The 12,221-nt window shown below is 40.3% G+C and overlaps 1 protein-coding gene across 1 annotated transcript in view; it reads left to right on the plus strand.

The window, feature by feature from the left end:
• The first annotated feature begins 284 nt into the window (after positions 1-284).
• The window catches only part of ATP2C1 (ATPase secretory pathway Ca2+ transporting 1), a 120,719-nt gene continuing 108,782 nt past the window's right edge, over positions 285-12,221 (plus strand). Inside the window, exon 1 of the mRNA XM_019508838.1 lies at positions 285-409. Within this exon, the coding sequence (XP_019364383.1) occupies positions 302-409 (108 nt within the window). The 5' untranslated portion in view covers positions 285-301. The remainder of the gene's footprint in view (positions 410-12,221) is intronic.

Here is a 12,221-nt window from a genome sequence, read left to right on the forward strand (position 1 = left end):
TAGAAATAGAACAGTCAGATTACAGCCAGGAAGGTGATTTGCATTCAGTGGGACTGCCCCTAAATTCCTCCCCGCTTATGCTGTCCTTGTGGCATCATTTGTTGTTAACACTGGTCATTTGTTGTAAACTCTGTATTTGATCTTCTGGCTTTAAGCAATTGCACTGCAGAAAAGGATTGTGAGAGACTAAGGACTATAATTGTTTATAATGAGACAGGAAACACACATTCAAACAGATTCCAGTCCTGGGAGTTTATATAACAGTGGGTTAATAAGAACTGTCTAGCTTACTTTATTAATTATGGATAATCTGCTGCATAAACCTTTCTTCTCCTATTCCATAAAGCTTCCTCTTCATGCAATTGGGGACCTTGTATCAACACTGAGAGAAAAGAGGACTCGAGAAAAGGTAAAATGAAAAATTCTTTATCTGTAACCTTCTGGGTCAACCGGCTGTATTCTTAAGGGTGGGAATTAGAAGTTGGAAATGTAATGGTTTCTAAATGTCATTGTTCCTGTAGGGTGGTTTATAACTCTCTTGTGAGGAAACTGGCTGTTATAATCAATAATGTGTGACTTCAAGGTAATTACTGGTCAGCTACTGAACACTTTATAGTAGTCAGGGCCTGAATCTATAATGCCTTAACTAGTTATTACTTGCATGGTAAGTCTCCTGAGAAACCTATATATTATCAACTATGTTTATAATTTTGAAGTTGACACTAGGTGAGTAATGGTTAGGGTCACCTTTTGTTCTGATAGCTTTGACTGTACTTGTTGCGCTGAAGGAAATAGATGTAGCAATCTGCAATTATTTTACTATACAACATGCACATAAATAATGAAAGAAATTTGTGTCGTCTTGGTAATCACTGCTCTGTAAAAGCCAGTTGGAAATCATTTAGGTTGCTCAGTCCTTAGTTCTTTTTGAAGTATTTTCAGCCAAATACAGGGTTGGATTCTTAGCAGTATGTTTGTAATATTAAGCCACCTGGTGTACTAGGATGTCATGAGAATGATTAAAAATCCCATACCATGTTTTTAAAAAATGGTCAGATCTTCTAATTCATTCAGGATGGTTTGTGTGTGGACGTGGGGTATTGCTGACTTTAGTGCTATTTATTTAATGTGTGTTTTAATATTAAGGTACCTGGTCATCATTTGTGAGAAGCTAGTAATTAGCTTACTTTGAAACTGAAATCTTCCCTTCATACGCTATAGCGTTAACTTCATGGCACTCTTAACTAAATAATAGGTCAAAAGATAATCTTTTTTTGATAATTTTGCCCAAGAATCCTATTAATGCTGCAGTTTGGAAGAGACTAAAGTAATCTCCTCCCCCTTTCTGACAGTGCACTGTTCAACTGTTCATGATTTCTCTCACCAATGTTTTTACAGTAGCTAAAATTCAAAATATGCAGACTAATTAAGTTTTCTAATGGGTTTAGTCCCCATGTTGACATGGTGATTTTGACCAAACAATAACATGTTTCCTTGGTTCTGAAAAAGCTTAATGAGTGGAATGTAAGTTGTGCTCTTTGGGTTGTGCATGGTGGTCAGAACAAGCTCTTTTGTAGGGCCCTTTTCCTTTATCTAGCAGTGTAAACACTTGTTCAGGAGGATGTTTAGCACCAGCCCACTGTTTCATAAGTAGTACCAACAGCTGGATGATAAATCTGTTTTAACTTGCTGTCCATCTTAAAATTAATTTATTCTGATCTCAAATGATTTAAAAATCCAAATCAGGATGTCTGACAAATTCATGCAAACTGAGCTTTATATTCAGGTTCTGATGGCTCCTGTTCGTTTAGCAGATTATGCTTAATGCAGTTATGGAAGTGGAATGGAAAGATGTTTGTAGAGTTGCAGTAGGCTGGTTGATTATTACCTTTCAATTGTTCAAAGGTTTTACCTTGACACAACATAAAATGATATATGGAACAACTGCAGTTCAAGGAATCAGTGATTGGATTGACTGGTATGAAGGGTAAACTAATGGATAACTTGTTGCTAAACTTGACAATGAAGTTAGTACAGGGATCAGAAATATTAAGTGTTCTAAATGAAACATACTTTGGTATTGCTGCTACAAATAGTTGGAAAATAGCCTTTTAATGGGAGAAAAAGCATTCATATTACTCTTATTGGCTAGGGACAGACATTACACACAAACCAGTTTAAGTGATCAGAAACTGGTTTAAACCTGTAACAGAACAGACATTTAGTGCACATAAACCAGTTTCAAAATGGCTGAAACTGGTTTGAGATAAACCTGGTTGAACGTAGGATCAAACTTAAGTGATTTGGCTCAAACCAGTCTATGCAATGTCTGACCCAGACCCGTTCCTGGTTTAACTTAAACCAGAGTCCTCCAGCATCCCAGCATGCTCTCTGGGCTGTGCTCTCTGCTCCAGCCCACCAGAGCTGCCCCTGCCCCTCTGCTCTCTAGCCTGAGCAGGAACCGGTCCTAGTGGAGACATCAGCTGGGTGGTATGGCCCCATTAAGGAAACATGGGCAGAGAGGGAGTAAATTCTTCCCTCGTTCCCCTTCTCCCCCATCGTAGCTGGGGTCTGCCTGTTTGCTGGGGAGCAAAGGAGAGGGGGTTGTGGCAGTGGCCTCTGGGGCTGGCAGACCCTGGCTGCAGGGCAGAAGGAACAGAGGGAGGAATTAACCCTTCTCCCTGCCATCTTCACCTTAACAAGGCCATGCTGGCGCTGTGTTCTGTGCTGGGGGGACTCTTTCCTCCCTTCCTCTAGAGTGGGGGGCATGCTGTGTGCAGAACTGGAGGGAGATTTGTGCTCCTCCTCCCAATCTTCCCCCTTGGGTGGGGAGGGGACTCCATGAGGCTAGAAGGGGGACTCTGTCAGGCTGCCCAGCTCCAGAGGGGGGCTCTTCCCCTCCTCCTCCAGAGGGGGGCTCCTACCCTTTTGCCATTGTAGGACGGGGGGGGGAGGGGGGGGCTCTGTGAGGCTGCCCGGGCCCAGAGAGGGGATCTTCCCCCTGCTCCTCCTCCCATGGGGAGGGGAGGGAGCTCTGTTCAGTGCTGGGGGGACTCTTCCATGTTCTCCCTCCAACCCCGTAGAGTGGGGAGAGGAGGGGCTGTGTGTGGTGCACTCTGGCCCGGCCCGGCCCAGCCCAGCCCAGCTCAGCTCAGCTCAGCCGGGGCACAGGGAGCAGCTGTAATGGAGCTGCAGCTGCTGAGAGTGGCCCTGCCCCTGCAGCTTTGACTGGCCTCACTCAGCACAAGCCAAAGCAACTGCATGGTGTGGCCAGGCCCAGCCAGGAAGCTGGGGCCACCCCTGGCAGCTGTGGTTCAGTGATGGGGACATTAAGCCCTGTCAGAGAGTGCAGCCCAGCCCAGTCCATCATGTGGACAGTGGGTGCTAGCCAGGCTGGTTCGGAGGTACCTCAGGGGCTTGTGGATCTGCAGCCAGCTCCCGTGGTGGGCAGCTGCTGGGGGTGGCTCTGCCCCCGTGGCCTGACCTGGCCAGACTGTGCGGCTGCCTTGGCTGGGGCTTAGTGAGGCTGGATTGGGCTGTGGAGGAGAGGTCAGCCCTGGCTCAGTGACAGCAGCTCCCTGTGCCGTGGCTGGGCCAGGCCAGTGAGTGATGCATAAAGCCCCCCATCTCCATGCCCCGTGGCAGCAGGGGGAGGAGGACAGGGAAGAGTCTTCCCCCAGCACTGAACAGAGCCCCCTTCCCTGCTCTGTGTGCGGCAGAGCCCCCCCACTGGGGCTGGGCAGCCTAACATAGAGTCCCCTTCTCCACCACAAGGTTGGGGTCTACTCAGGCGTGCCCAGGCCTGGCCACATCCTGCCCCCACCCCCCCCAGCTCAGCTTCCCTATGGAAGGGAAGGCTGCTTTAACACCCCCAGGCTTCTGGCCTAAGCCATTGCAGGCATATGCCTGCATTTCTGGAATGAAAAGGGAACGTCTATCCACTTGGAAACTGGTTCACTCTGTAGGTTAGACTAACCTACAAAGATTGAATCAATTCAGGCGTGGGCTTTTTGGACTTCTGTCCCTAGCCATTAAACTTCTAGTCCTTTATTATGCAGCTTTATAAATGGAAAATGAACTGAATGCTTTTCTGTTAATTTCTCTTTTTTTTTTATTGTCCAGTGTCAGGCTGTGAATGCAAATAAGGTTTGTGGACCCAGTGCTGTTCCCTGGTATGTTCAGGAAAAAATAAGTATCCCAAGATGCTCTTCCACTGCTCTCTGGCTCTCTTATAACTAAAATAGGCTTAACGATTTCAGTCTGAATTTAGCTTTGGATGATTACACTGCTGACTTGCTGTTCATGCTGGAAATCAGACAATACTATGTACTGGCTGCTTGAGAACTTGAGGAAATCCAATTGTCTAGTGGCAAAAATGGATATTAGCTCGCTAACTGTTCCAGTAAAATTTAAGCATAAAATTTGTATTTTTCAGGAAAAGTAAGATTCTCTATGGAAAATAATTGCCACGAGAAGTCATTGAGGCCAAGAATTAAACAAGATTATTAAAAGGACACCTAGATAAGAACATCCTAACTGTCCTCTAGTAGAGATGAACTAGACTGGAAGAGTGATAGGCTTACCTACTTCGAGGTATAAACTAATATCTGAGAATTTCAAAGAAACTTTTTCCATACAGGTATTTCCTAATTGTTGTTTTTGTCAGACTCTCTTGGTCATTCCTCTGTTTGGTACTAGATATTCCAGTGTCAGCCTATGGATAATTGTCTAACCCAAGGTCTGGCCCGATCCACTACTGAACTTTGTTCTAGGCCTTCGGTAATATTCTTGGTAGTTACTATCTTTAAATGCAGTAATACATAAATCCTGTAGATGGATGTTGTAAATGATGTTGGAAATATATATAATCTATATATCTTGGTTCTAAGTATTAGAGGTTCTTTGAGAGCAAGGGCTATTTGTTAACAGCATAGTTGATGAGGGGATAATACCAGTTAAGAGACTTGTTTTAATCCACTCTTATAAAAAGAAAAGCTGTATCTCACTAGAAATATGACTTTTGAAAAAAAAATACTCTCTGTGCTCTTGCATAAAGAATTATTGAGATTAGGCTCTTTTGAAGATGAGGTGTTGCATATTGATTAAACACTAGTAAGAAAACGAATGCATGAACTGATTCTCGGTTGGCTTCTGGCATGCCAAAAGAATGCTTCACAGGTTGTGTATATATCATAAACTGATTATAATCTTAAAACTTAAAGTTGGGTTTAATTTATCAGTGCATCACTTTTAATATAATCTACACAGGAAATCTGACGAATTATGAGTGGAGACTAAAAACATTAGAGAACATGTTGAAAAATAGGTTGCTTTTCTTTTATTAAATTGCATTGTGCTTTTTGTTTTAGTCATCATGCTAGCTGTTAGCAGTTGAAAGGCACCAGCAGCAGCTTTTCCTCAGTGAATAAACAAAATCAATGGGCTTGTTTGTTTTAATCATATAGTGATTAATCCTGTTCCAATTCAATTTTTAAGTATGCAAATTAGAGAAATTCATTTTTTCTCCCCCTGCTGATAAAATGGCAGTACATCTATAAACCTGATTTATTATTTTGTTGTCAGGCATATAAGACCTTAATTCAAGGTAGCTTTTAAGAAATCTCTGTGGTCTAAACATGATAGAAATAATGTTATTCTGCTTGCTTCTTGGAATATTTGGTGGATTTTGGTGTCTCAAAGAATTAATTTTTTCAATTAATAAGGGGAAAAAAATTGAACTATATCATATTGTCTATTTGCCCTTATCCAGCCCTGTAACATTTAAAGAAACTACTCTGGAAAATATGCTGGTGAAACTTATACATCTAGTTCTAAATACTACTTGAAGCCAAACAAAACATCTTCTTGGGGAAAAAACTGCAGGATACTTTTTGATTTAATATCAATTTGTAAAAAGTATCTGACTAACATTTAAAGAAAATGGAAGAAGAATTGTGTCGTATTGAGAAACTAATACGAGTAACTAGTAATTTTACACAGAATAAACGAGATATTTATAAAGCATGCTGGTAACTGTGTGACCTCAGTTATTCAACTGTTCTACTGAGTTGTAACAGTAATTGACATTTGTGAGGCCATCTTGTTGCTCAAAATAGTTATACAGTTTACTGGAATCACTTTTCCTATATTCCAGGTCAGTCAAATTTAATACAGAATTATTTGTGTGTAGCTAAAATGGTGTCACTTTGACATATAGACCATCCAGGGATCATTTCAACTTCAGGAGATGGGTCATCTTCATGCAGACAAAATTTGAGGGTCTGAGCCCAAGAATCAGCTTACGTGGAATGATTTGCAGGATTGGGGACATTTTAGAAAAGCAGGAAAACTTTTTGAGCTCCTTTTGAATGGGAATAGGAGCATCTCCAAGATAGATCATTCGTTAACTTGTCTGGTGATGCCTCCTTCCCCACTACTATATCTCCTACAAACAAGTGGTGGTCTCTTTCTCACTCTTTGGGTGAGTTGTATATTCTAAAAGGATTTAACCAGACAAGTGAAGACATAGAGAAGTGTTGCTCTATATAAATTTATACTCGGATTGTTTTGTCCTAAGTAGGGACATGCAGCAGTTGCATGTCTCCTTAGGTCGGGATTGTGGCTAGAGAATGCTCTATCTTATGGTCAACAACTATCACATATGGGTGCTGACAGAAGTGACATTTGTGATGCAATTGGCCTCTTGAAAGCACTCTACAGCTGTGCCTTGATAGAACGGCATAGCTGCAGAGCAGTCTAAAAGTGCTTGATTGCATGACAATTAGCCTTCATCTAATAAGAGTTCAGATGAAGGCGCTCCAGAGTAGAGTGCCTTCATTAACTTGTATCTGTTCCTGCATGCAACTGGGGCTGGGCTGATGCAGCCCAGCTCTACCTGGGTGCTGTTTGTGGGATGCAAGGGAGTAGAAGAGAGGGGAGGGAGCTCTGGGCTGGGTTTGCCCAGCCTGTAATGGAGTGGGGAGAGACTGCAGACAGGCAGCTCCTTCTGGATCAGCTCCAAAGGAGCCCCATCCCCCTGACCCAACATTAAACATCTGTTGGGTCAGTGGCAGGGGTTTGCTTTAACTTATGGTGCTTTCTGTGAAGCCTCATAAGTTAGAGCAGGGAGCTGCATATCATATCCTTCACGGGGAAGAAGGGGTGTTAACACTTGACAGTTGGACAAAAACACAAGCCAGTGCAATGGTAACAACCAAAGATGTTCTGCCAGTACATTCCTAGGGAAATAGTTTATACTAGATAACTATTTCAATTTAGCAGAAAAGTCCAAACAAGATATACTGGATGGAATCTGAAACTAAACCAATGTGCACCTTTCTAGCAATCTGTCCAGGTTGGTGATGGATTTTTTTTCCATAACATGAACTTCTTAAACTAACACTGGATACTTTTTTTTATTTTTTCCCTGAAGGACAGACTAAACCTCAAACAGCAGTTATAAGATTTTTGCAAAAAATACCATGTAAAGTCCTATCATCTGTTACAGGAGATCAGATTGGACATCAGCATGGTCTTCTTGGCCTTAAACATCCATTAGTAGGCTTCTTTAAATCAAAGAGACAATAGAAAACATGAAAATCTTGTGCACTACATTTATTACTTGTTTGAGGGCCAAATAAAACTGGTTTATAGCCAACAAAATACATATAACCATTCCTTGGTGTAGCCTGTATTTGGTTCAATATCTGTGGTATACAACTGCTGAAACTAGATGATTTTTTTGAGCTCTGGATAGCTAACTGGGTTTTTTCAGGAGCTCAATTCTGACTTTTAAACAGGAAAGAGTCAAAGCTTTTGTTCTGTGTGGAACTGATATTAAGAATGTAGCCATAGTGGCTGAATGGGACACATGGCTATTGGAGAACTCCTGGAAGATGGGGTTGAAACAGCTGTCAAGCTTTCCATTACCCCTCCCCCTGCCATCCCACAAACAATCCTCCAGCTAAAAACAATACGATGGAATAGAAGGTCCATAACCCACAGAAGGCCCATATTCTTGTCTTCACCTTTTTGTATATTCTGAGGAGAGATGAGCTTTCTCTGTTTAAAGCAAGCAATATGCTAGTGGTGGTGCCATTACCATTTGAGCAACAATCCAAAGCATCTGCTGATGAAAGAGAAGGGGGGAGAGGGGCTAAGACTTTGGATCTTTCTGTGTCAGTGTCTCTTCTTTAGAAGAACAAAGACAAGATTGTCCATTAATGGCAGCTGCACTAAAAATAGCTTTGGTTTCCAATATAAATGCTGTATAAAGCAGCAGTTATTACAAATGACTTATCCCTTTTTTATTAGGAAAGCTCTAAGGAAACTAAATAAGCCTTTATGAAAAGACCTCTATTTCAGTATTCAAAGAAATTCAAACATCAAACTAAATTCACTAGAAGAGTTGCCAGCATGTATTGATAAACAATGGGAAAATAACACCTTTTTAGGTGGAATTTTAAAATGCTGCCTGTTTTGCTTGAATGACATGACTTTTGCCTAAAATAGGGACTTACTTCATGTTCCTAGCTAGAACCTTCTCTAGTTTCCTCCCTTCACCAAGTTCAATATGCATTAATTGGCACATTCCTGTGGTTGCTTGTCAATAATTAAGCGCTTTCTCAATTTCTGGGGTCTGAAGACATACTATATTATACTTGGAACTATTCTGCAATTTGTTTGAGTTGAGTTGTGTGCAGCTCAGTGAATGTCCTTAGAAAGATTTAAAGGAAAAAACCCCGAAACAAAAACCCAAAACTAAACTACAACTAGGGGTAGCTATACACATGCCGGAAGTCTGCTCTGATGTGTTCTAATTAGCATGTTGGAGCAGACTTGATTAATTATGTCTGCTGGAGTGAACTAATTAGCACACTCCAGCAGCCTCTGCATCCCATCCATTCAGCATCCCAGTGTTTCAAAATGGCAGCAGGGGTGCTTGAACTAAAGCTCATCAAATGAGCTTTGGTTTAAGCAACCCCGCCAATATTTTGAAACACGGGACACTATGGGTGTTTTAATTAGAGTGGCTTTTGGTGTTGCTCTAATTAAAGTGCTGACCCCCATCCTCACCCCCACCCAGGAGTATGTGTATAGATGGCCAGGGAGTTTGAATTAATCCTTCTTTCTCCTTTCCTTTTGAAAAGGAAAGCTAATTCTTGTAAATTCTTAAATGGACCCCATCCTGCCCCTATTTCAGTTGTCTACTGCCAAACTACTTTGATAACAAGCCTCTGAATGATTGCATTACAATGTCCTCCTTAAACCTAAAAGAAAATACAGTCTTTTAGGAGATAACACAGGGCAAAGCATAAAGAGACTCCATCACAATTGGTCCTTTGTTTCCACCATAATGTTAACAAATACTTAAGCCACAGAAAAAAGTTCAATTAGTCTATAATCAAGCCTAATCCTACCTACAGTAGTACCTCTAATGTTGCCCTTCCCAAAAGAATGAAAATCCTGACTTGCACCCTCAAAAATTTAGACTTTCTAAAGTTGGATTCTTCTCATTTACCATCTGAATCTTGAGCCCTTATGATTTGTTTTCAAGTTGTTCATTGTCCCTACAAGGGCTAGAGATTTACTTTCAATTAAAATGAACACTTTAGATTTGAACATGAGTCTTGTAAAATAATGTAATTGGGAAAATCTTAAGAACTGGCTATACCGTTAGCAGTACAGCATTACAAAAAGGGGCTTCTGTTGTCAGGGCCTGGACATGTGTGATATCAAAACTTGTATCTGCTTCCTTATGATTACGGATGCAATGTACCAAAGTTTTTATAGCTTTACCCAGTGCAGCTTTACTTCAACCTCTGAGAGGCCAAATTGCATAGATTTGCAATAATCTGTTCTGACAGTAGTAGTTTCATCTTGAAATGCTTTGTGGGCCAACAGTCATAGAACATGGACAATAGTCGGAATTTTTTGGGGAAGACTCCAAACTCAACCAACAATGTCAAACTAAATTTGCTAACTTCTTGTTTTTGTCACTTTTCCAGAAACAAATGCTTGGAGAACAATCAATCATCTCTATTACTGGAGAGTAATTTAAAAACAACATATCCAGTATAAGTTTGATAGACAATCAATGGTCTCTTATCAAACTATGAATATTAAATACCTAATTGCAACTCAGAAATGGACAAGAGTCCCAGATTCTTTATCATAGTTCTGTATATTTCAAGCATAAAGACAGCTAATCTTCAAGTCACTTGGTTATGATGAAAGAGCTTGTCTTCTTGCAAACCCAAATTTCTCATCAGCCTTGGGAAAACTGAACCTTATCAGTATGGAGAGTAAGAGACTTTATGTATACCAGACTTGTAGCTGGCAAAAATTCCCTTGAAGTGGAGAGAGAGAATTTTATGTATGTGGAGGGGGAAGGGATACAAATTACAGATTGATTGACTGATTTATATATCTTTTTAACTTGTGACAGAGTTAAGACTGCACACATGCAACTCAGTGAAATTTTAAAGGCTCTAAATTTGTTACAAGCTCTTAAAACATACAAGGCATAGTGGAAGCTAGAGACTCTTTTTTTTCCTCCTGGTGGGGAAATAAAACCCCATTCTGCATCTGCTGGAGCACTAGATGAGGGATTTTAATGCCAGCCGTGTGGACATAGTGGGTACTTGCAGTGATTATTATAGTGGTGCACTTACTAAGATTGACCGTTTTAACTCTTTCCTAATAGCTGACTTGCCATTTATCACAGGCAAAAAATAAGAAATGTTTCACATCCTACATTTTGGTATCTTTAAATTGACCATGTTAATAGCCTCAGTTATGTGAGGCTATGCAAGTACTAAGTGGTGCTTTCAGAAGTAAATTTAAAAGATGTGAATTTAAAAAAACAACAGACTAGAACCTTTCCTTATCTCGAATGTTTATGACTTGAAAGTTCCTTTTCAATAAAACAAGTTTCTTGTTGATTTTGTGTGCGTATGTGTATACACCAGTGTTTTGGAATTTAGAAATAGGAGTGTACTTTGACTCTGAAATGGATCTGGACTAGTTGGGTCTTCTTTAAAGGGACACCATCACAATTGGTGAATACTTTGCTGCAAAACTTGCTTCTGAATACACAGTTGGCATGTTGAATTTGTACAGAATGTCCCCACTAGCCAGATGGTAGAGAGGAGGGTATTCAACATATTTTTAAACTTCTTAAAAATCCTCCTCTAGCATATTGAGTAGCTAAAAGTATACTAGAATGAAGCTGATGTATGAGTTAAAGAATGCACTGCCACAATTACCTGGTAGATTAGAATGTCTTCAGTGACCCAGAATAGCAGGAAAACTTCAAAAGCTGTTTTGTGTGATGTCTTTATCTTTCTCCCCACTTAAGTTTCACAGCTGGGGCACTAAACCTGAAATGCTGAAGTGCATGCTATCTTAAAAATATTGGCCTTTCATCTGGAGCAAGGACTTACAGTAGTAACATACTGAAGAATAATTTAAAAGTGAGCTTTACCAGCCTTAATCTGATCTAAAACAGGTATCTTCTGATGGGGTGGTTTGTTAGGAGGGGAGTGGATCTCCAAAGAATAATTGATTTCCATTCAAGTGCAAATAATAATAAAGGAAAATGGAATGTAAATTGCCTTAGAAGACATGAGTTTAGAATGAATCTTTGCCAAGTTAGACTACCACATGTTTCCACTTGATAAATTTTTGGCTCATAGTCTGAATGAAATTATAGAAACAAATCCATCACTTCCATTCATCACAAATTAGTTTATCTTTGCCAGGAGCTGAAATCTTACAAGCATGTAAATATCAGTTTACTAGCTGTCAGCTTCTTATTGTAAATTGCCCTCATCCTAATTTTCAAGGGAAAAAATGGTCTACAAAATGATTCTTAAATACAGAGATACTTGGCTGTGTTCTTAACATATGCAGCATTCATAAAATTGTTGGCACAATGACTTTGAATTAGTTGAAACTAAACTGCTCCACCACAACTGATTAATTTAATCCTCCTTTATAGCTTCATTGTTAGAGGGTCTTTATTCTCTGCCACAGATGTTTTTACAATAATGTAACTAAAATCATTCAGCACTCTAGGACAGTGTGTGCTTTCTGTTTAATATTCTAGTAGAATATTAAAAACAAGTGTAATCTTTTTTGAGCCATATTACTAGTTCACTTTCTTCCCTTCACTGCTCTTGGTTGAGCATGGGTTTAAGCCATATTTGGCACTGAAAAGG

Source organism: Gavialis gangeticus, unplaced genomic scaffold (genome assembly GCF_001723915.1).
Source record: "Gavialis gangeticus isolate Ggan-Ray unplaced genomic scaffold, GavGan_comp1, whole genome shotgun sequence".
Taxonomy (NCBI): Eukaryota; Metazoa; Chordata; order Crocodylia; family Gavialidae; genus Gavialis; species Gavialis gangeticus.